Here is a 20,054-nt window from a genome sequence, read left to right as displayed (position 1 = left end):
CCTCTCTCCTCCCCCCTTCCCCAGCCTCTCTCTCCCCGCACGCGCCGCTTTCCCGGACCCCGCGCAAGCGCGCGCCTCAGCCCTGCTGCGAAAGGGCGGGGGTGGAGAGCCTCCAGCCGCCGGGAAATACCCTGAATAACCCGAGGCTGGCAGGGACTGTGGCCGCAGGGGTGGGGGAAGGAAGGCTAGTGCCAGTGGAGAGGTCCCGAAAAATCCAAGAAAAGCGGGGGGTGAGTACCTGGAGATGGAGAGAAGAGTAAGTAAAAGAATCTAACATTTTCTGAAGGCAAATTATGCCTCAGGCACCTGTGCTAGGCACCCTCATAACCCTGTGAATTCGACATTTTTACCTTACTCCACTTCGCAGATGAAAAACCTGAGGCTCAAAGAGGTAAGCTTACTCAAGATCAGACAGGTAGCTAGCAAATGATGATATTCTCAAACCCATTCTTTTTCTACTGGCAGGGCAAAGAGAAAACAAAAATAGGGGGTGGAATGGGAAAGTTAGGTAAAGAGAGCCCACAGACCCTCATCCCCACCGCCCTCTTGGTCCCTCTCCCCGCCCCTTCCTTCCTGTCCCTCTAGTTTAACTTCTCTCCCCAGTGGCTATACTTCAGAAACCTGTGTAGCCAGAGATGGGGACGGAGCCCGCAGAGCAGGTGGGAGTGGGGGCTGGGGGGGGGAGGGTTATGGAGAGGGAGGGTAAGGCAAAGAGATGGGATTCTCCACCTGGTAACAAACTTCTGCCATGTTTTGACCTATCCAGGGTATCTGGAGCCATCTGGGACCAGGGACCTTCCAGACAGATGGGGCTGGTGATGTGAGGCTGGGGTTGGGGGATGGGACTGGGCTGAGGGGAATGGTGAGCTGAACCTAGAGGTCCGAGGTTGCAACAGAGACCAGAAAACCTGAGCCGTAACCCTTGAGACTCCCCCACTCCCCCAGTCATGAGTAGTTCAGTGTACCTGTACTGGAGGTTAGAGGTGGGGTGGGGAGGGGAGAAAGGAAAAGACCTTTGAAACCCTCTCCACATCATGCCGTGGAGTCCAGGGACCAGCTCCGAGGCAAAGCCTGCATGTGGGTGTTCTTTCCAGGAGAGGGCGCTGCAAACAGAACGGAAGCTCCAAGATTTATTAATAATAGAAACCTTGGCCTAAGGAGAGCACAGAGGCTTCACATCCATTATCTTCCTTATTTCAAACAACTGTGCCACTTGGGCTGGTCAGGATTTCTAATCTCCACATTATATATCAGGCAACTGAGATCCAGAAAAGTCAAGGTCGGCCAGGAAGCTGGATGCAGAGGCAGGAGGGGTGCAGTGGAAGCCAAGGCCTGTTGGAGGGTATGTTAGGAAGAGTTTGGAGAAGAGTTTGTATCTTCTCCCTCTATACTGTTGTCACACAGCAGCTCCCAGCTTGGAAAGTATGTGTGGGAAGGGGAGGTGTGTGGGAAGATGTCTCATAAGGTCTCTCTCATTTTGCCCTCCCCAGGTCTCCTGGGGCCCCTACTCGGGGGAGGATGAGGAGGCATACTCCGTCGAGCCGTTGCCAGAGCTCTGCTACAAGGCGGATGTCCAGGCCTTCAGTAGGGCCTTCCAACCCAGTGTCTCCCTGGTGGTGGCTGCACTGGGTCTGGCTGGCAATGGCCTGGTCCTGGCCACCCACCTGGCAGCCCGACGTGCTGTCCGTTCGCCCACTTCTGCCCACCTGCTCCAGCTGGCCCTGGCCGACCTTCTGCTGGCCCTAACCCTGCCCTTTGCCGCAGCCGGGGCTCTGCAGGGCTGGAGTCTGGGAAGTGCCACCTGCCGCGCCATCTCGGGCCTCTACTCCGCCTCCTTCCACGCCGGCTTCCTCTTCCTGGCCTGTATCAGCGCCGATCGCTACGTGGCCATCGCGCGGGCCCTTCCCGCTGGACCGAGGCCCTCTGCTCGGGGCCGCGCACACGTGGTCTCAGCCATCGTGTGGCTGCTGTCGCTGCTTCTGGCGCTGCCTGCTCTCCTTTTCAGCCAGGACGGGCAGCGGGAAGGCCAGCGGCGCTGCCGTCTCGTCTTCCCCGAGGGCCTCACGCAGACGGTGAAGGGGGCAAGCGCCATGGCGCAGGTGGTCCTGGGCTTCGCGCTGCCGCTCGGCGTCATGGCCGCCTGTTACGCGCTCCTGGGCCGCACGCTGCTGGCCGCCAGGGGGCCCGAGCGCCGGCGTGCGCTGCGCGTCGTTGTGGCCCTGGTGGCGGCCTTCGTGGTGCTGCAGCTGCCCTACAGTCTCGCCCTGCTGCTGGATACGGCCGACCTACTGGCTGCCCGCGAGCGGAGCTGCCCTGCCAGCAAGCGCAAGGATCTGGCGCTGCTGGTGACCGGAGGGTTGGCCCTGGCCCGCTGCGGCCTCAACCCCGTGCTCTACGCCTTCTTGGGCCTGCGCTTCCGCCAGGACCTGCGGAGGCTGCTGCGGGGTGGAAGCTGCAGCCCAGGGCCTCACCCCCGCGGCCGCTGCCCCCGCCCGCCCCGCCTCTCTTCCTGTTCGGCTCCCACTGAGACCCACAGTGTCTCCTCCTGGGACTACTAGGGCTGCGAATCAAGAGGGGGGGGGGAGGGCGGGATTCCAGGAAGGGTAGTGGGAAAAGGGAGTAGGTGGGGGAACACTGAGAAGGAGGTAGGGATCTAAAGGAATTGCTTCTGTACTTTGCCACATTAAATTGATAACATGGAAATGAGATGCAACCCAACAACTGTTACTATTTTTGAGTCACCGACTTGGAACCGGTGGGTTCCGCCTCCCCCTTCAACTCGCTTGGCTGTGAGTGGAAGGCGCTGAGAGTCTGGGTGGGGGTGCAGAGCTGCTGAGTCTGCTGAAGCTCTAGGCACTGTCACCCCCTCCACCTTCACCTGGTCTCTGCGAACAAGATGTGAGGTGGGAAAGCTGCCAGACGAGGAGGGCTGGGGTTCCTCTTAAAGTAGCACAAGGAAGAGCTTTCTAACAAACCACAGTGCTCTCCAGTAATGGCTGCCTTAGCAAGTACCGAGTTCCTGGCCTCCGGAATGTTCAGGCCAAGGCTGTTGGGAACTGTGTGTGCCTGTGCGTGGTGTGGTGGTAGGCAGGGACAGTGGCCAGGAGATTCCCGTTTGGGGTAGGCTCTTGGATTAGATTACCACTTTAAGGTCCCTTCTGAGGTTCTGTGGCGGAAAGAAAAAAAGAAAAAGGTAATTGAAAAAGTTGAGTCGGAGCTTTTCACCTTGGAGAAAAACCAAGGAGAGGGTTCCAATTTGAAAATTTCCAGAGTCGTTATCATGGGCGTGGTGGGGTTGGGGATGACTGCCGTTCTCCATCTTCCCTGGGGATAGGGTCAGAGGAAATGCACTGAGCCTGCCGGAAAGAGAGAGGTTAGACATCGGAAAGAACTTTCCTGCAGGCAAGGGCCTGGGATCCAGACAGGGAAGAGAGTACATGGTTCGAACGTCTCCATCTCCAGGAAATCTCAGTGCTGGCCACTGTCATCTGGGGCGAGGGCAAGGCCGGGATGCCTCTAGAGACGGTCGCATTGATGCCTGGTCTTTGTTTTACACGAGCACGGTAGGCAGGATGGTGTTCACGCGCGACAACTCTCGCAGTTTAATATCCGGTCAGCAAAGCTGCCCCGACCACTCCAGCCTGGAGTGCGAGGACCTGGGGCAAGAAGGGCGTGGCGTGGCGAGGAGGTCTCAAGGGAGGCGCTGGCCCGACGTCCCCGCCCTGTCCCGCCCCGCCCAGATCGGGCAAGCCTTCCTTCCTAGAGCCTCCGGCGGCTGAGACCGAAAGCCACCGCCACCAGAAGACAGGATCCGGGGAAGGCCCGGAGATGGCGCTGATCTCCCAAAGGTCCTACAAGCCAGCCACGGGGGGCCAACCTGGAACCCTCCACCGGAGACCGCGGGAATAGCCGCTGAGTCAGCAACGCACGCGCGCGCCCGTGACCGCCCTGGCCCCGCCCCGTCCGCGGCCCGGCCCCGCCCCGTCCTTTTAGCGGCTCGCTTAACCCCTTCTGACACAGAACCTCAGGCTATTCACCCTGAGAGGCCTCCACTCTATTCCAAGACCGCAGAATTCCCTTGAATCTTAAATCACTCTCCCCACTAGAGTTCAGTGAGCTGTGCGCTCAAAATTAGGTTTTATTTCCGACCTGGGTCTGCACTTCCCCGAGTCTCTGCCTCAGCTTCTTCACCTTAAAAAGGAGGTGACTCAGACCAAAAAATTGGACTACTCCATCCAGGGACGGAGGGCCGCCTCTAGAGCTGTGCCTGGCGCAGGCAGCTGAAGATCTTTCCTTTCTCAGGGACCCTGAGACGAGACAGGAGTTGAGAGAGCAGCAGTCGGGGCCTTCCTCTATGCCCTATGCCCTTCGTTCTCCAAAGCTCCGTCTCCAGAGGGTTTTAATCTGTAGGTTGGTGAGCCAAGAGTTAAAACAAGGGCATGAAGGCGGGCTTCCGTGACATCACTAGCACTCCGCGTCCGACCTCGGGGACGGGGGCGTGGCTGACATCGCACCGCCCCCTCCCTCCTTATTCCTCTGCTCCTCCCCGCTGTCACCAAGCCAGGGGCACATGATGCAACCCGCCGCGGTTTCAGTGGCCTGATTGGTGGCCGCGCCCGGCGCCAGGCACAGGGATTGGGCAGGGGAGGCTGTGACGAAAACTGCACCCTGCCCTGTAAAGAAGGGAGGAGAGAAAGAAGAGGGAAAGGTGGGGGGGGGGCCTCAGAGGGGAGGGGGTTGGGGAGGCGGGGTCCCGGCGCTGTGCTCGCGCCCCTAGCGCGCCAGTCCCGGGGCTGCAGGGAGCGCAGCGCGCGCGGCCCGGGCCCCGGCCACCGGACACCCTACCGGACACGACCCTCCCTGGAGCTTGGACAACTGCCCACCTCGGACATTGCACCGGACACTGCCCCCCACAGGGCTGGACACTACAACGGACACTACTTCCCAGCTCCGGACATTGCTGCCCCCCCCCCCAGCCCTGGACTCTTTCCCCCTCCCCCTCCGGGGGCCCAGACCCGGAGCCCCCCGCAGGCTCTAGCAAGCGACCCCTTGCACCCTAGCGCCGACACTGCCTCCTCCTTGTCCCCCTCTCCCTTCCCCTCCTCCCGCCGCATCATTCCCCCGCTGGGGTCGGAGCCCCGCCAGTTTCTCCGACCCCCTGCAGCTCGGCCCGGCTGCCCGCGCCCCCATCCCCCGGCTGCTCGCCCGGATGCCTCTCCCCGGGGGATTGTGGTGGCTCCTCTGCTGCCGTCGAGGCTTTACTCTTCTGCACCGGGACTACGGGGACGGCGAGCTTAGCGGGGACGGGGACGAGGACGAGGACGAGGAGACCTTTGAGCTGCGGACCCCGAGTCCAGCGGGCGGCGGGAGGGTAAGTCCCTGGGGGTTTGGAGCCTTGTCTCAATCTCTCTCACTACAAGCGGCCGTCACGTCTGATCCTGCTCCAGACTCCAGCCAAATGCCGTGCTCTTGGCGGACGGGGACGTGGGAGAGGTTTTTGCCTGGGGGGCCAGGAGCCCCCGGGAGCTCAAGGAGCAGCCCTACTCGGGATGTGCCTGTGGGCCTCGCGCCACATGCTGGGCGCTGTCCACCTGCTAGGGGCCCCGAGGCAGGGGAGGCGTCACGCGTGGCGCGACCTGGCCCTGCCTCTCCCTTCCCCGCCGGGCCCGCGTCCCATCCCGTCTCCTTCCGCCTCCGCCAGCGCCGAGGAATGTGGCGAGGCCGGCTGGGCGGCTCGGACGCCTGGGTTCGCTCCGCTCCCAGTTCGTGAGCGCTGAGTGCTGGGGCCAGATGCCGGAGCTCCCGCCGCGGGGACCTGGGAGAGGGGGAGAAGGCATCCTCAGATTGGGGTCCGTGGCAGGGACCCCACGGAGAGGGAGCTGGGGGCCACGACTCTTCGAGGACCCCTCGTCATTACCCTGCCACTCAAGACAGAACTCACAGCCCTCCCTGGTGAGGCTCCTGGGGAATCCCTGAGGGGATGGTGAGGGACACTTGGCTCCCCGGTTTTGTGGAATCTCCCCGTGGGGAAACTGAGGCTCGATTGGTCTGGAAGACCTCCATCCCCTGAGGTCCCCTCCCGGATTCCCCTGCACACCCGCAACCAGACTCCCGTGTGCTATGGCCTGGGTCAGGCTCCCATCCCCCGCTCAGGGGTCCCCAGCAGGCCCGGTGGCTCGGTGCCCGGGTGGGGCGGGCTGCGCCGCTGGGGCCGGCGCCAGCACCTGGCGGAGGCGGAGGGCGGATAAATATAGAGGGGGGTGGAGGGAGGGAAGCAGGGGACTGCGATTAGGAGACTTGGTCTAAGAGAGTGGTCAGCACCTGCCCCCGCGGTGGTGTGGCTGAGAACTCCTCTTGGACCCTCCAGAAAAGAGGTGGATCTGCGTCCCAGGAAGGCACAGGACCCAGGCGTCCCCAAGCTTCCAGCCTGGGCAGGACCTGCTCTGTGAATCACGCCATTGCCTCCCTCATGCTCCACCTCCACCCCCCTCCCCCGAGCTTGGGGACAGGTGTCCCTGTCCCCCCTCCCCCACCTCCCCGTCCTGGCTTTAACAGTCTGGGCGCAATGGGACCATGGCACAGTTCCTGCCTGACCTGGCTCCTGGACGGGTTTTTGGACTTTCTCAGACCCCAGTCTCCTGTTGAAGTTCCAGGGCAGGGGGGAGAAGGGCAAAATCCTGAACGGTACCTCCCCTGAAGAGTGTGTGCCATTTTTCAGCCTGCCCTTCCTGAGCCCTAGCAAAGGGGGAGGGTCTCTGCTTACCGTTGAGTTTCAGGGGTGCCTGTGGGAGGGCATAAGATGTTCTTGGAGAAAGCCATACACTAAAGGAGTCCCTCTTCCCTTCATCCACCTCTGTGCCCACCACCTGCCTGTCTGCCAGCTAATGAAGGGAAAATGAGGAGGAGGGGGTGACTCCCAACAAGAAGGAGCTCCATCCACCTCTCTCTTTTTGAAGATGGGGAAGCTAGGGCCCAAAGACTGAGAGGATCTGTGAAGCTTCCACAGCCAGTTAGTGGTTCGAGTTAGTGGTCAGACTGTTACTAGAACCCAGGTCTCCCGACTGGACTCCCTGCACAGTGCTCTTTCCACCGTATCCAGCCCTGATTTAAATCTTCAAAGGGAAACAGAGACAAGGCGGGAGCCTTGACTTCTTAGCTGGGGCTGTTCTGTAGAGATTGGCAGAAGGGGCTACCTCCTGGCTTCAGCTCTCTCCCTCACAGTCACGACCCCACTCCTTGATCCCTCAATTCCCTGAGCAGCGCTATCCGGGGGGCAGAAGCCACGGGCATCCTACGCTGACGGCTGTGATCCTGAGGGCTGCCCCCGCCTGTTTCCCCAGGGCCCCCTGGACGTGACGCTCACTCAGCCGGTGAGGAGCGGGCCGGTCTCAGACAGGTGAGCTCGGCCCCTGCGTCTCAGGGTATGAAGCCCCCAGCCTGTTCCCGGGACCCCAATCCTTGCCGTCTTCCCTCCCGCAGTTGTGCAATAAGGGAGAGGCCTTACGCCGGACGCTGTGGTTTGGCCGGGGTCCCGGGGGGGGCGGTCCGACTGGGGGCGCGGGGAGAAAGGGGGGGTCTGGGCTATTTCTGGTGCGAGGTCAGAACGGCCCAGCGGTTCCCACAGCCTGGGGGAGGGGTGTCCAGGACAGGAGCAGGCTCCCCTCGCGGTCTGGGGAGCCCCGACTGAGGAGCCCCCTGGAGGCGGGGTGCGGGACCGACAGCCTCGCCCAACCCTCCCTCCCCTCTGGCCCAGGCTGCAGAGCTGGGAGGAGACACGGAGCCTCATCCCGGAGAAGGGGCCGCCTGAGGAGGACCCGGACGTCGTCGTGAAAGGTGGGGACCCACCTTATGCACCCTGGAAGTCTCAATCCCAACCCTCCAGGGGATAACGTCTTCTCCTGCTCACCCCCTTTTTCCCCCTCCCCTCCCCCCAGGTTGGCTGTACAGAGAGCCCCGCGGAGGAGGGGCTCGGCCCTGGTTGCCCCCGCGCCGGGCCTGGTTCGTGCTCACCCGGGACTCCCTGGACCAGTTCAGTAGCAGCGGGAAGGGGGCGCGGCGCCTCGGGAGCCTCGTGCTCACCAGCTTGTGCTCGGTGACCGGCCCAGAGCGCCGTCCCAAGGAGACCGGTGAGACTTCGTGGGGATTCTTGTACCTCCCTCCGCATCGGCCCCAGCCGGTCCTGATTGCCCTCCACCGCCTCTTTTTCCCAGGTCTGTGGTCAGTGACCGTGTCGGGCCGGAAGCACAGCGTCCGGCTCTGCTCCCCCCGCCAGGCCGAGGCCGAACGCTGGGGGGTGGCGCTGCGAGAAGTGATCGCCTCCAAGGCGCCGCTGGAGACCCCTACCCAGCTGCTGCTTAGGGATATTCAGGTGTGAAAGAGGGGACTTCATGGAGAAAGAGGAGGGTGGTGGACCCAGAAGCTTTCTGAGTTCATGGGGAGCCCCTTTTTCCATCCCTGTGACTCCCTTCCCTGGCTTCTAGGAGAGTTGTGGGGACCCGGAGACCGTGGCCCTTATTTACCTACGGAACCCAATTCTGAGGCACACCAGTGGGGCCTTGTATGCTCCACTCCTGCCCCTGCCCTACGGTGTCAGCGCCCCAGGTGAGTGGTGGCATGGCTCCAGTCCCTTGGACGGGGAATCTGAATGCCTCACTTGACAAGGACTTAGAAGTCCAAAAGGGGCCCAGCCCCTCACTTTTCAAAGGGCTGAGAATGGAAGCTGACCAGACTGATACCCAGGGTGGAGGAGAGGGAAGCCAGCACAGGAAAAAAGGCCCCCTTTGACCACCTTCTCTATGGGTCTCATTCTGACTACCGATACTCCTTCATGAGTTTTTACACTCTATTTTTTCATTATACTCTTGAGCCCCTGTCATACTATGTTTACAAGTGCTGGAAAAGCCAGCTCTTTGGGAGAATGTGCTGGCCTCATCCAGCTATATCTCTTCCCAAAAATGAATAGTGACCAGTCCCGGTTCTAAAACTAGAAGATTAAGGGGAGCTGGGAGAAGAACCCTTGTTTCCCGACTCCTGGTCCAGCCTGTTTTCTGGCCCATGGTGATGGCTCTTAGTGCCCAATTACAGAATCTGGGGTTTGAACCTGTGTCCTTTAGTCAACCCCTGTAGCTCGCTAACTCAGAGTGCAGCCTTAGGGGCTCCGGACGGGGAGGGGCCTGGGAGGCTCTGTGGGGACCACTGCTTTCCCTTCACTCTTCCTGTCGTTCGCACTCTCCCCTCCTTGCCACCCCCTGTCCCCTTACACTCCCTCTGACCTTTCCCTGGTTCGTGCCTTCCTTCCAGGGCCCAGCTCTGTGTCCCCCCTCCAAACCGTCCCTCCGCCCCCACCCTCCCGCAGGTCCGGGCTACGCACCCTTGCGCGAGGAGGCGGTGCGGCTGTTCCTGGCGCTGCAGGCGCTGGAGGGGGCGCGGCGCCCCGGGCCCCTGATGCAGGGTGTGCTCCAGACCTGCCGGGACCTGCCCGCGCTCCGCGACGAGCTCTTCCTGCAGCTGGCTAAGCAGACCTCGGGCCCCGCGGGGCCCCCCGGGCCCCCAGCTACCCAAGACCCCGCGGCCCTTCGGTACTGGCAGCTCCTCACCTGCATGAGCTGCACCTTCCGGCCCGGGGGAGCTGTGCGGGGGCACCTCCTGGGGCATCTGGAGAGGTGAGGGGGAGGGGGGGGAGGGAGCTACAGGGCTGGGAGAGAATGGCAGGCGTTGCCAAATTGGCGGGTGGAGAACTCCCAGCCAAAGAAGGGAAGAGACTTGACCGCTGCTAATATGTACAGCGTCTTTGTGGGAACGACAAGATCATATCCCACTTTCGGGCGGAGGAATTACAAGAGGCGCCCCCCTTGGGGCAAGAGGAATTACTAAGGGCTGCTTTTCCTCCGGGCTGAGGCCGTCCAGCCAGGGCTTTTAGGTTGCAGAGGGGAATGGGACTGGATTTTGGATTTCATCTCGAAGGAGGATCAGGGAGGCTTTGGCAAGTGGGAGGGGGAGGTTCGGAGAGAGCTGTCAGGGCCTTTGAAAGTAATTCAGCTCCATGCAGTGGCTCCAAGGGTAGATTCAGAAGAGAGCTGGTGGCTACCTTCAAGCAACTTGAGTTGGAAGGGAGGGAATCCATGAGAGGAACGAAATGAGACGATAAGAAGGCGAGAGGGAGAGGGAGAAGGAAAGCCCTCGGGTCTTCCCTAACCCAGGACGGAGCAGGCGCTCCCGGACACAGAACTGGCGGCCTACGCGCGCTTCATCAGGAAAGCGCTGGGCCGGACGCGCGGCAGGGAGCTGGTGCCCTCGCTGGCAGAGATTTCAGCGCTGAGCCGACGGCAGGAGCTCTTATGCACCGTGCACTGTCCGGGGGCTGGTGCCTGCCCTGTGGCCATAGACTCCCACACCACGGCGGGCGAGGTAAGGCCAGAAAAGACCCCTGAAACCTCAACCCCTCCTCCCAGCTTCCCATGCCCAGCTGTCCTGATGCCTGGGCTCTAGGTTTGCCCAAGTCTGAGATGCATCATTTGCGTAAGGGGGGGGGGGGGAAGGAGGGGTGTCAGGACCCGGAGACCTGAAAGAGCTCTCCAGTTGGCGGACCCCGGCGCGGCCTGACTTTCCTCGCATTCCTCCTCCGCCCCAGGTTGCTCGAGAGCTGGTGGGGCGGCTGGGCTTGGCCCGGAGCCGCAACGCATTCGCACTGTACGAGCAGCGAGGAGCCCAGGAGCGAGCCCTGGCTGGGGGTACTCTCATGGCCGACGTGCTCACCAGGTTTGAGAAGTAAATGTCCAGCCCCAGCCCCGCTCTCCGTTAACCCATCTGCCTCTCAGCTCCGGTCAATCCCCGTGCAAACGTTTTCCGAGCGCTGGCCACTTGCCCTGCACAGTCACGTTTGCTGGTTCACAGAGGGGCCCTGCCCGCGGGCGGTTTGCTGTCGGGTTTCCAGGCGTCCCAAACATCTGGCCCCGCCCCCAGCATGGTCGCGCTCCTCCTCCCACCCCCGCCAGCGGTGTCCAGCGCCTTAGAGGGGGTCCCGCTTCTGCCTGGCATCCAGTCCTCATCTCTTCTGCAGTTTGGCGGCGGAGGAAGCCGCGCTAGACGACTCGCCGGACTCTGGTTGGAGACTATGTCTGCGTCTTCACGGGCCCCTGCACCCTGAGGGGCTGTCCCCAGACGGTCACGAACTGCCTTTCCTCTTTGAGCAGGTGAGCATCTCCGGCATTCACACCCCCCCCCCAAAGACCCCCCCGGACTGAACCCCTCGCTTTCCGAGCCGTCACATTTAACAGTTATGGCAACCTCGCGGGAGGCTTTGTTCGGACCCAGACCTCAGATTTTGCACGCCCGGGGCTGTTCGCCGCCCCTCCCGCGCTGACACCCAGTGCCTCCTCCTAGGCTCACGCTCTGCTGCTGCGCGGCCGGCCGCCCCCGCCCGACGACACGCTGCGCGCCCTGGCGGCGCTGCGTCTGCAGAGCCTGCACCGAGACTTCTCCCCGAGGGCGCCCCTGCCGCGCCTGGACCGCCTGCTGCCGCCCCCCGCCCCGCCGCGGGAGGACCCTCCCCGCCCCGTCCCCAGGCCTCCGCCCTCCGCCGCCCTGCTGGCCGGGGCGATCTGGAGCCCGGGCCTGGCCAAGAGGCGCGCGGAGCGGCCCCGGCGCGGCGGCGGCGGCGGGGCCGGCGGCACGGCGGGAAGCACGGCCCGCGAGGGAGGAGGTGGCGCCGGCAGGGCGGCCGCTGTGCTGGGCGGCTGGAAGCGGCTACGGGGCATGGGCCGAGCTGAGGCCATGGCTGCCTACCTGGCTCTGGCGGCGCAGTGTCCAGGGTTCGGCGCTGCTCGGTATGACGTTCTGGAGCTGAGCACGGTGAGGGGGAGAAGGGAGAGGGGACTCTGGCGGCCCAAGCCCTACACCTCTGCCCCAGAGCCACAAGCCCCACTGTGGGTCGTTTCACACCCCCCGCCCAGCACAGCTGCCCCTCCCAAACCCTGGCCCTTGGGCTCTCACCTCTCCGGAGCCTTAAGCCCCTCCACACATGCAGTGTGGATCACAGAGGGGATGGGGAAACTCCCTGCTCACAGCCATCGCCCCCACCACCACCAAAAATAATGCTGCGGGGTCCCCTCCTTCCACCCTGACTCTACCTATCTGTCCGTAGGAGCCTGGTGGGGGCACTCCACAGAAGCTATGCCTGGGCTTGGGGGCCAAGGCCATGTCCCTCTCCCGGCCCGGTGAGACAGAGCCCGTCCACAGTGTCAGCTATGGCCATGTGGCCGCCTGCCAGCTAATGGGCCCCCACACCCTGGCACTGAGGGTGGGAGAGAGCCAGCTCCTCCTGCAGAGCCCCCAGGTGAGTGGGAAGAGGGTGTGGAAGGAGGAAGGAAGGGAAAGGATGTCAAGAAACATTTTATTAAACACTGAACCGGGTACAGCTCTAGGCACCAGGGATCCAGCAGTGATCAAAGACAAGCTCAAGGCGCTTACATTAGAGCAGGCTGTCAGACACTCCAGAAGGAATCGAAAACTATATAAGACAGGAATAAATGCTACCAAGGTAAGGGTGGGGTGACACGAAGAGATTGGAAGGAGTCGTAGCATTAGGTAGGACAGTCAGGAAGGGATACTGGAGGTGACATTTAGGCTAGCCACAGGAAGATCTGGGCAACAGCATTCCAGGTAGAGGATATTGCAGGTGGAAAGGCCCTGGGAGGACAACAGCATCCTGGGGAAGCAGAAAGACACAAGTGTGACTGGCACATATGAGTGAGGGAGAGCGCTGTGGTGAGGAGGGAAAGGTTGCAGGGGGGCAGCTCTCGGAAGGCCCTGGTGAGGAGCCTGGGTGGAAGATGAGACAAAGGAGAACCCAGTGGCCCCTACTGCCCTCTGCCCTCTGCCCTCTCTTAGGTGGAAGAGATCATGCAGCTGGTGAATGCCTACTTGCCCAATCCCTCCCCCGAGAGGCCTTGCAGCAGCCCTTCTCCTCCATGCCAAGACCTGCCAGACACCTCCCCTCCCAGCCAGCACCCGGGCCTGGACGAGCCCCAGGGACAGTCTGGTTGTTTGGGGCAGCTGCAGGACTGAGCCTGCCAAGAGGTCACGACCTCCCTTCTGCCTCCAGCCTGGACCTGGACTGCTCTGAGATTTGAGGAAACCATGGACCCTTTTGGCCCTGCAGGGACAGGGCGCACCCCACACCCAAGGGCAGCAATGGGTGCAGACAATTTTCTAGTTTGTTTCTTAATTTATTTGTAGAAGAGAAGCCAAAAAAAAAAAAAAATCCTTATTTACACAAACGCTTCCTGTGGGAGTGTTGTCAGTGGGACAAGTTAGAGTCCCATAGCTCAGCACTCCACCCCTGGGGACGCCCACATTCTGGGCTTTTACCAGCACGGAGGGGAGCCTGGACACCACAGGGCTCCACCCTCCATGACCTTCTGGATTTAACCTCCTCCTTGCCAGCAGGCTGCCACAGGGTGCTGGGTGGGGCAGGCAACAAGGCAGTTTTGGAAGCTGGCAATTACTCACACTCACTTCTCCATTGAGTGGCACAGGGGTGGCCTCCTGGCGTCTCTGAGGCTGGAAGGCAGTGAGTCATCAGGCCTGGCGCTACCCAGTTCCTACCCCAGTGTCCAGCTTCTGGGCCCTCGTTGGGTCCATTTCGGTGTGCCTACTGCTTTGGGTCTGGAATGGAGAGAAGCTTGGGGCAGGATCAGACCCAAGAACTTCTCTGGCACAGATAAACAAACACCTTATCAGGACGGGCTCAGCCCTACTCCTGAGTTCCGCTCCTGCTTTATCAAGTTAGGTTGAATTGGGTTGTGTTCCTGAGGATCTGATAGCCTTGGGCGCTGGGAATCCAGAGTCCCAGGTTTCCTGACCTGCTCAGATGCTGCAGGCCCTCCTTCACTAGCCCCCACGGCCTACTCCCTGAGTGGAAGAGTCTGGGGCAATGCTGATCCACCCTGGGGCAGGAGCTTAGGCACCGAGGACAGAGCAGACTTCAGTAACCCTCTGTAATCTTGAGAGGTAGGGCTGACTCCAGTAGAGCAGCCTGGTTCTAGGCCAGGTATGCCAATGGAAACAGTGACCACACTGACACCCGGACTACTGGTAGGAAGCTAGAGCAGGTAAAGGCCACATGCCTGGGAACTGGGAGGGAACATGGCTCATCCCCCCATATTCACAGACCAAGCCCTGACTACATCCACAACCAAGCTCTGACTATATTCACGACAAAGCTTTATTACTTCACTAGAGCTAAACAAGCATATCAAAGGTCAGGGCAGAGAAGGGAGGAAGTAGGGCCAGTGCCTGGGCTGGAGATGAATCTAGAAAGGTTTTTGGGGAGGGGAATCTGGGTCACAGGGACCAGGCATTATGGGGACTGTGCTTACTGTCCAGGGGAAGTGGTGGGGAGGAAGTCACTGCTCCTGGGTGCCCCAGGAGATGTAGTCTGGCCGCGTAGCTGCATGGTACTCGTCGATGAGTTCCTGCACAACCTCTCTGGACGTGTCCAGCTCATCAAAGTTCTCCTTGAAGATGTCCTCCTTGCGGAACTGCTCCAGGAAGGCCTCCCGCTTCCGCAGCTTGTCATACTGCTGGCAGGAACTTTCAAAGAGCTGAAAGAGATAGAAATCTCCAGGATGGGAACCAGTGCGAGATAAGGGGCTGGAATGGAATGGGGCAGAATGATAAGAGTGGCTAGTGGACCACAGGGGTCAAAGAAGACCAGGAGATTAGGCTCACCGAGGAGATGCTGGTGTGGTTGGCCATCATGAGCCCACTGACCCGGTGGGCCGAAGGCAGGTAGGGAGACTTCCTTGACAGGGCCACCTGGATGCTGGCAGGGCCCCAGGGGATGAAGTTGGCCAGCTTCCGTTCCCGGATCCTCTGCAGACTCTTGTGGACCTGGGGGGAGGGGGCGCACACAACGCACAACAGTGGTGGTGGTAGCCTCTCCTCTACCCCGTGGCTTCCGGGGGTGGCACGAAGGGGCCTCACCTACCTGGGTGGGGTCCACCTCCCCCTGGATGATGTTGAGGATGGCGATGTAGCAGTGATTGGTCTGGCGATCCCGGCCTGTGGACACCATCACGTTCTTGGGCTGCAGCAGCCGCCTCATGACATCCAGGACCGTGGTCTTCCTCACGCTGGCCACCTGAGGGGACAGCGGGCCCCAGGGCCCAGGCCAATGCCTGAGCCCCATCAGACTCGGGCTAGTGCGGTCTCTTGGGGAAGTGTCTCGAGACGCAGGTCTGCCCTGAGCCTCTCTGCTCTGGGACCAGGAGAGAGGTTCTTAGCCCTCCTCAGCTCAGCAAGGGCATGCCCGTGTGCGGGAGCGTCCGCAGACCCCACAGAGCCCGGGCCCTGCGGGGAGCCAGGGGCAGAGGGGAGAGGAGAGCAGGTCAGCGTGGAGTCGGACGGTCCGTACCAGTCCCCGAGCACAGAGCCTCTGGGGGCCTCAAAGGGCAGCTCCCGGGGCAGCAGGGGGAGAGAAAGGCGAGGGCAGGGCCTGCCGGGGCTGCTCCTACCGACTGGTCCGTGGTGAGCGGGGTGTAGCCCGTCATGAGGAAGTGGAGTCGAGGAGTGGGGATGAGCGAGGCGATGAGGCCGATGAGGTCGTTGTTCATGTAGCCGGGGTAGCGCAGGGTAGTGGTGCTGGCTGACATGATGGTGGACACCTGCGGACGGCAGCGCGCGTCGTGGGCCGCGGCCCCGGGGACAGGGCTCCCTTCCCGAGACGACACTCCGGTGAGGGGGGGCTCCAGCCCAGGGAGTCCAGGAGTGGGGGCTCACCAGCTGGTTGATCTGGGAGAAAGACGGGTTCTGGATGTGCAGGCGGTCGGTGGCGATCCGGTTCAGGGCTGTGTTGTCCAGCACCACCTGGGGGGGGGGACAGAAGAGGGTCATGGAACCTTCTTGAGGAGAAAGCGGGCAGAGAGATAAGTTATTAGCTTAGCCCCCTCTAAACTCCAAAGCCAGGACGTAGGTGTGTTAGCTTTAAAAAGGGGCACTGTCTCAGGGGCATCACAAGACACTTTTCTACCCCCCAGTAAACAAATGGGATTGTCCCCATGTGCCATTCACTGTGCCTGGCTCTGGAGATACATGGCGGATAAAACAGGTACGGTCTGTGCCCCTCACAGAAAAGTATAGTTACAGCCTGAAATATGTACAAAGGAATTTGACCTTGAATGGGCGGTCAGGGAAGATTTGACTAAGAAAGTGACCCTTGGGCTGAGAATTAAGCATGAATAGGCATTAAATAGGCTAGCTGGGGACATATGTCAGGGGGTATACACTTTCTTGAGAGCCTTACTGCCTAAAGGGACTATAAGCAACTTGGAGTCAAGTCCTTAGTTCATAATTTGGGCCACCGGGTATGGCTTTGTTGGTCCTCTGTTCTCTGGGCAGGGGCTTGTGAAGGTCAGGTGTCCATGTCTCACTGGTTTGAGGAGGTAGATCAAAGCCCCCTACTCCCTTCTCCGGTGCTCACCACACAGTCTGCGTTCTGGGTCAGCCTCTTGAGCGTGAGCAGGGAGTTATAGGGCTGGACCACCACATCGCTCATCTCGTCCTGGTTGGGAAACACTGAGTACGTCTGCACCAGCTTCTTGGGGTACCTGGGGGTGAAGAAGAGGGAAAAGGGAATGTGACACAGTGAATTGGAAGGACTCCCATCACTGCCTATCTTGGTCTTCTCTAGAGCTAACAGGGCCATTCCTTTCCAAGTGTCACCAAGCTCTTGGTACAAAAGGAGGGGCCAGGGCAGAACTGAGTGCTCAGAGCCCAGAGTCAAAAAAGAATAAACCTAAAGCATCAAACCCATCAAACCCTTAAGGTCCCTCCTCTCCCTAGGCAAACCCACTCTTGGGTGTTCTTGCTTCTAAGATGTTCCCTGGATGGCCAGGCTCTGTTCCTACCAATGACTCAAAGCCACAGTGCCAGGCCTTCCAGTCCAAGAGAAAAAAAGGGATAAAAAGGAAAGACCTTACCCAGGGAACCAGGGCTAATGCCCTCTCCCCAAACATAGGCTTACCTGTCATTCAGTCGTTCGAGAAGGTAGGAGCCCAGGCCAGAACCTGTCCCCCCAGCGATGGAATGACACAGCACGAAGCCCTGCATGGGGAGGGATGGAGAGGCAGTCTCCAGGGATGTGGGGGAGAGGCTTCAGGCTTGTCTCATTCCCCACTCCCAACACACTCATGTCTCAAGGCTTCTTCTGTGTCCATCCAGGCTGACACTGCTTGGGAAGGAAGACTCATGCCTAAGGAGCTGATGCCATCCAGATTAGGATCTCCTTGAGGACAAGTACTGTACCTTATTTACTTTGATATCTCACATAGGATACTCAAAAAATTAGTTTTGAATAGAATTGCCCCATCACACCACCTGTTCAGGTACGTCCTGACCTTTCCCCAGCACTTTTCAGCCTTGTTTTCCCTTCAGCGGGGCAGAGCCTCACCTCTAAGCTGTCACTTCCATCTGCTTCTCGGTCTATGATGTCAAAAATGTCTTCGTGGATTTTCTCGCCCTGTAGAGAGAGACATGGGAGGGAGGGTCAGGATGAAGGTTCTGAGGAGTATCTCTTTTCAGCACCAAGAACTCTACCCTGGGACAAGCAGAGCCTCAGCCGTGACCCTCAACCCCAAAAAGCTATTTTGCAAATGATTTGCAGTCTGCATAAACCTCTCCCTGGCTGTCCCTCTTGTCAGGGTATCCCTTCGCCTCTTATTTATTGTCAGTCTGGTCTAGTCAAATCCCCAGGCTGCCTGAGCCTGCCTTGCCCTGGGGAGGGAACATCAGGGGTTTCTGGGATGGCCACCCAGATACCTGCGAGAATCCACTGGCCCAGTTGTTGCCAGCCCCTCCGCCATGCTCCGACAGGTAGATGTTCTCTGGGTTGTAGAGCTTGGCATAGGGGGAGTTGAGGATGGAGTGGATCACCCGGGGCTCCAGGTCCAGCAGCACCGCCCTGGGGATGTAGTGCTCATCGTCTGCCTGTCAAGGGGCATCCAGCAAGGGGGCCCAATCAGCTAAGGCCCAGTCCTCCATCCTCCCAGCTCTGGCTCCTGCCTGCCCACCCCCCCACCCCCTCACCCCCCGCTCCAAGCCAGCCGCCCTGGTTCTTCTGCCCAGCGGGTTTCCCAGTACCAGGCCTCTGCCCTTCCCTCAGACCCCCTGGCCAAGTCGCTGGGGGCACCTGGTAGAAAAAGACGTCCTTGCGGTCAGTGCCCTCGGTGGCGAATTCCTCCACGATGCCCTCGGGGCTGATACCATGCTCCGCGCACAGCTGTTTCCAGAACTCGAACCCAACTGGGGGATAGGGAGAGATGCCTGGGTCTGCTAGTCACAAGGCCTCAGGAGCCCAGGGTTAGGCTCAGAAGCTGTCACACTCAGAGGCTGCACCCAAGACACCTGATCTGGGAGCTGTCCCAGCCCAGGTGCGGCTCTCCATCTGGGACGTGTTCATCATGCGCAATAGGGCAGGGGATTCATGGAAGGGAAAGGGGGACTGGAGGATGCCAAGCACTGGGTGGGACCCGAAGAGGCAGAACCGGAGACTGGAGGGGCCCGGCGCTCGCTCGCTCGCTCACTCTGGTTGCCGCATTGGCCCAGCTGCAGGGTGATGATCTCCCGGGGCATCGCTCTTCAGCCCTGCCCCGCGGGAGTCACGGCGGAGACGAATGCCTGGCAGCCCGGCTCGCAGGCCGTGGGGAGCGCGCGCTCTCTTCGTCTTTTGACGCGAGTGCTCGGTCTGCGCCTGTGCAGTGCGGGTCTCCCGGCTGCCGCCGGGCCGAGGAGCCCAACCGGGACATCATTTCCCCCACAACACTTACAGCTGGAATTCGGCACAAGCGCAGTGTGAGGCCACGCCCCCTTCTGCTCACCCGCCCCCCCCCCAGTTCCGCGCCTGCGCCGTGAGGCTTGTTGGGAAGGCGGGGAGTAGAGACCCGGGTGTCGGAGCGGGGAGGGGCGGTCCAGGTGGGCCCGGTCAGCTGGGCGTTACGGGTAGGTAAGCCGGTTGGTGGCTCTTTTGGACAGAGGGGCTGGGTTCAAGCCAGTCTTTTTTTAAATTTCTATTTTTAAGTTAAATCTACCTAACATAAAATTTACCATTTTAATCATTTTTAATTGTACAGTTCTGTGGCATAATGTACGTTCACACTGTTCTGCCACCATCATTGTCATTCATCCCCCAGAACTTTGTCACCTTCCCAAAATGAAACCCTGTACCATTAAATAGTAACTCTCCATCCTCATCCCCATCAACAGCCTGCTTTCTGTCTCTACAATTTTGACCAGGCATTTTTTTTTTTTTAAGACTTTGCCCATTTATTTGACAGAGAGAGCGAGGGAGGGAACACAAGCAGGGGGAGTAGGAGAGGGAGAAGGAGGCTTCCCGCTGAGCAGAGAGGCCGATGCAGGGCTCCATCCCAGGACCCTGGGATCATGACCTGAGCCAAAGGCAGATGCTTAACCACTGAGCCACCCAGGCACCTCATTGACCAGGCATCTTATGTAAGTGGAATTATATGTATTTGTCCTTTTGTGTCTAGCTTATTTCACTTAGCATAATGTCCTCAGGGTGACTTCATGTTGTAGCATGTGTCAGAATTTCATTCTTTTTAAAGGATGTATAATATTCCATTGCATGTATATGCCACATTTTGTGTTTATCCATTCCTCTGTAGGACTGCTTCCACCTATTGGCTATTGTGAATAATTCTGCCATGAACAAGGTTGTACAAATAAGTTTGAGTACCTGCTTTCAGGTATTCATTATCCTGGGTAGACACCCAGAAGCAGAATTTCTGGATCATATGGTAATTCTGTGTTTAATTTTTTGAGGAATTGCTGTACCATTTTATAGAGTGGCAGCACTATTTTATTCCCACCGGCAATGTGCAAAGGTTCCAATTTCTCCACATCCTCACCAACACTTGTTACTTTCTATTTTTTGTTTTGTTTTGTTTTATAATAGCCATCTTATTGAGTGTGAAGTGGTATCTCATTGTGGTTTCTATTTTATTTTTTTAAATTCTTTTAAAGAAAAAAAAATTCTTTCA

General features: G+C 59.7%; 3 protein-coding genes and 1 long non-coding RNA gene across 8 annotated transcripts; 2 read left to right on the top strand and 2 right to left on the bottom strand.

Moving 5' to 3' along the window:
- Positions 1 to 15: 15 nt before the first annotated feature.
- CCR10 (C-C motif chemokine receptor 10) lies at positions 16 to 2,581 on the top strand. Its single transcript, XM_035027172.1, has 2 exons — positions 16 to 391; positions 1,491 to 2,581. Exons 1-2 carry the CDS (start codon positions 368 to 370, stop codon positions 2,556 to 2,558), a joined length of 1,092 nt encoding a protein of 363 aa, XP_034883063.1. The 5' UTR covers positions 16 to 367; the 3' UTR covers positions 2,559 to 2,581.
- A 992-nt stretch (positions 2,582 to 3,573) lies between these two features.
- On the bottom strand, positions 3,574 to 4,705 carry LOC118024931. The gene is made up of 2 exons (XR_004683231.1): positions 4,192 to 4,705; positions 3,574 to 3,656 (listed from the first exon to the last, which is right to left on the bottom strand). It is a non-coding gene; the product is annotated as an uncharacterized LOC118024931 (long non-coding RNA).
- A 22-nt stretch (positions 4,706 to 4,727) lies between these two features.
- On the top strand, positions 4,728 to 13,664 carry PLEKHH3 (pleckstrin homology, MyTH4 and FERM domain containing H3). Of its 4 annotated transcripts, none has more exons than XR_004683230.1 (13): positions 4,728 to 5,371; positions 7,341 to 7,396; positions 7,754 to 7,833; positions 7,935 to 8,126; positions 8,211 to 8,368; positions 8,481 to 8,601; positions 9,356 to 9,662; positions 10,200 to 10,407; positions 10,631 to 10,767; positions 11,060 to 11,192; positions 11,383 to 11,825; positions 12,143 to 12,334; positions 12,889 to 13,061. XR_004683230.1 is itself a non-coding variant. In XM_035027164.1 (13 exons), exons 1-13 carry the CDS (start codon positions 5,210 to 5,212, stop codon positions 13,063 to 13,065), a joined length of 2,382 nt encoding a protein of 793 aa, XP_034883055.1. In that variant the 5' UTR covers positions 4,729 to 5,209; the 3' UTR covers positions 13,066 to 13,664. The 4 variants fall into 4 exon arrangements, 3 of the variants coding, with proteins under 3 accessions (XP_034883055.1, XP_034883053.1, XP_034883054.1); XM_035027164.1 differs by having other exon boundaries at positions 4,729 to 5,371; positions 10,631 to 10,758; positions 11,383 to 11,850; positions 12,889 to 13,664; XM_035027162.1 differs by having other exon boundaries at positions 4,729 to 5,371; positions 11,383 to 11,850; positions 12,889 to 13,664.
- Positions 13,665 to 14,206: 542 nt separating this feature from the next.
- Positions 14,207 to 18,815, bottom strand: LOC118024927 (tubulin gamma-2 chain). 2 transcript variants are annotated; one of them, XM_035027166.1, is made up of 11 exons: positions 18,582 to 18,815; positions 18,188 to 18,300; positions 17,818 to 17,985; positions 17,450 to 17,518; positions 17,024 to 17,103; positions 16,481 to 16,607; positions 15,781 to 15,867; positions 15,516 to 15,665; positions 14,990 to 15,142; positions 14,731 to 14,892; positions 14,207 to 14,603 (listed from the first exon to the last, which is right to left on the bottom strand). In XM_035027166.1, the coding sequence occupies exons 1-11, from the start codon at positions 18,628 to 18,630 to the stop codon at positions 14,406 to 14,408; spliced, it is 1,356 nt and encodes a 451-aa protein (XP_034883057.1). In that variant the 5' UTR covers positions 18,631 to 18,815; the 3' UTR covers positions 14,207 to 14,405. The 2 variants fall into 2 exon arrangements, with proteins under 2 accessions (XP_034883057.1, XP_034883056.1); XM_035027165.1 differs by lacking the exon at positions 18,582 to 18,815 and adding an exon at positions 18,403 to 18,472.
- Positions 18,816 to 20,054: the final 1,239 nt, after the last annotated feature.

The sequence above is a fragment of the Mirounga leonina genome, unplaced genomic scaffold (genome assembly GCF_011800145.1).
Source record: "Mirounga leonina isolate KUSES-001 unplaced genomic scaffold, KU_Mleo_1.0 Mir_200, whole genome shotgun sequence".
NCBI classification, from domain to species: domain Eukaryota; kingdom Metazoa; phylum Chordata; class Mammalia; order Carnivora; family Phocidae; genus Mirounga; species Mirounga leonina.
This window is presented reverse-complemented; position numbering and strand designations above follow the sequence as displayed.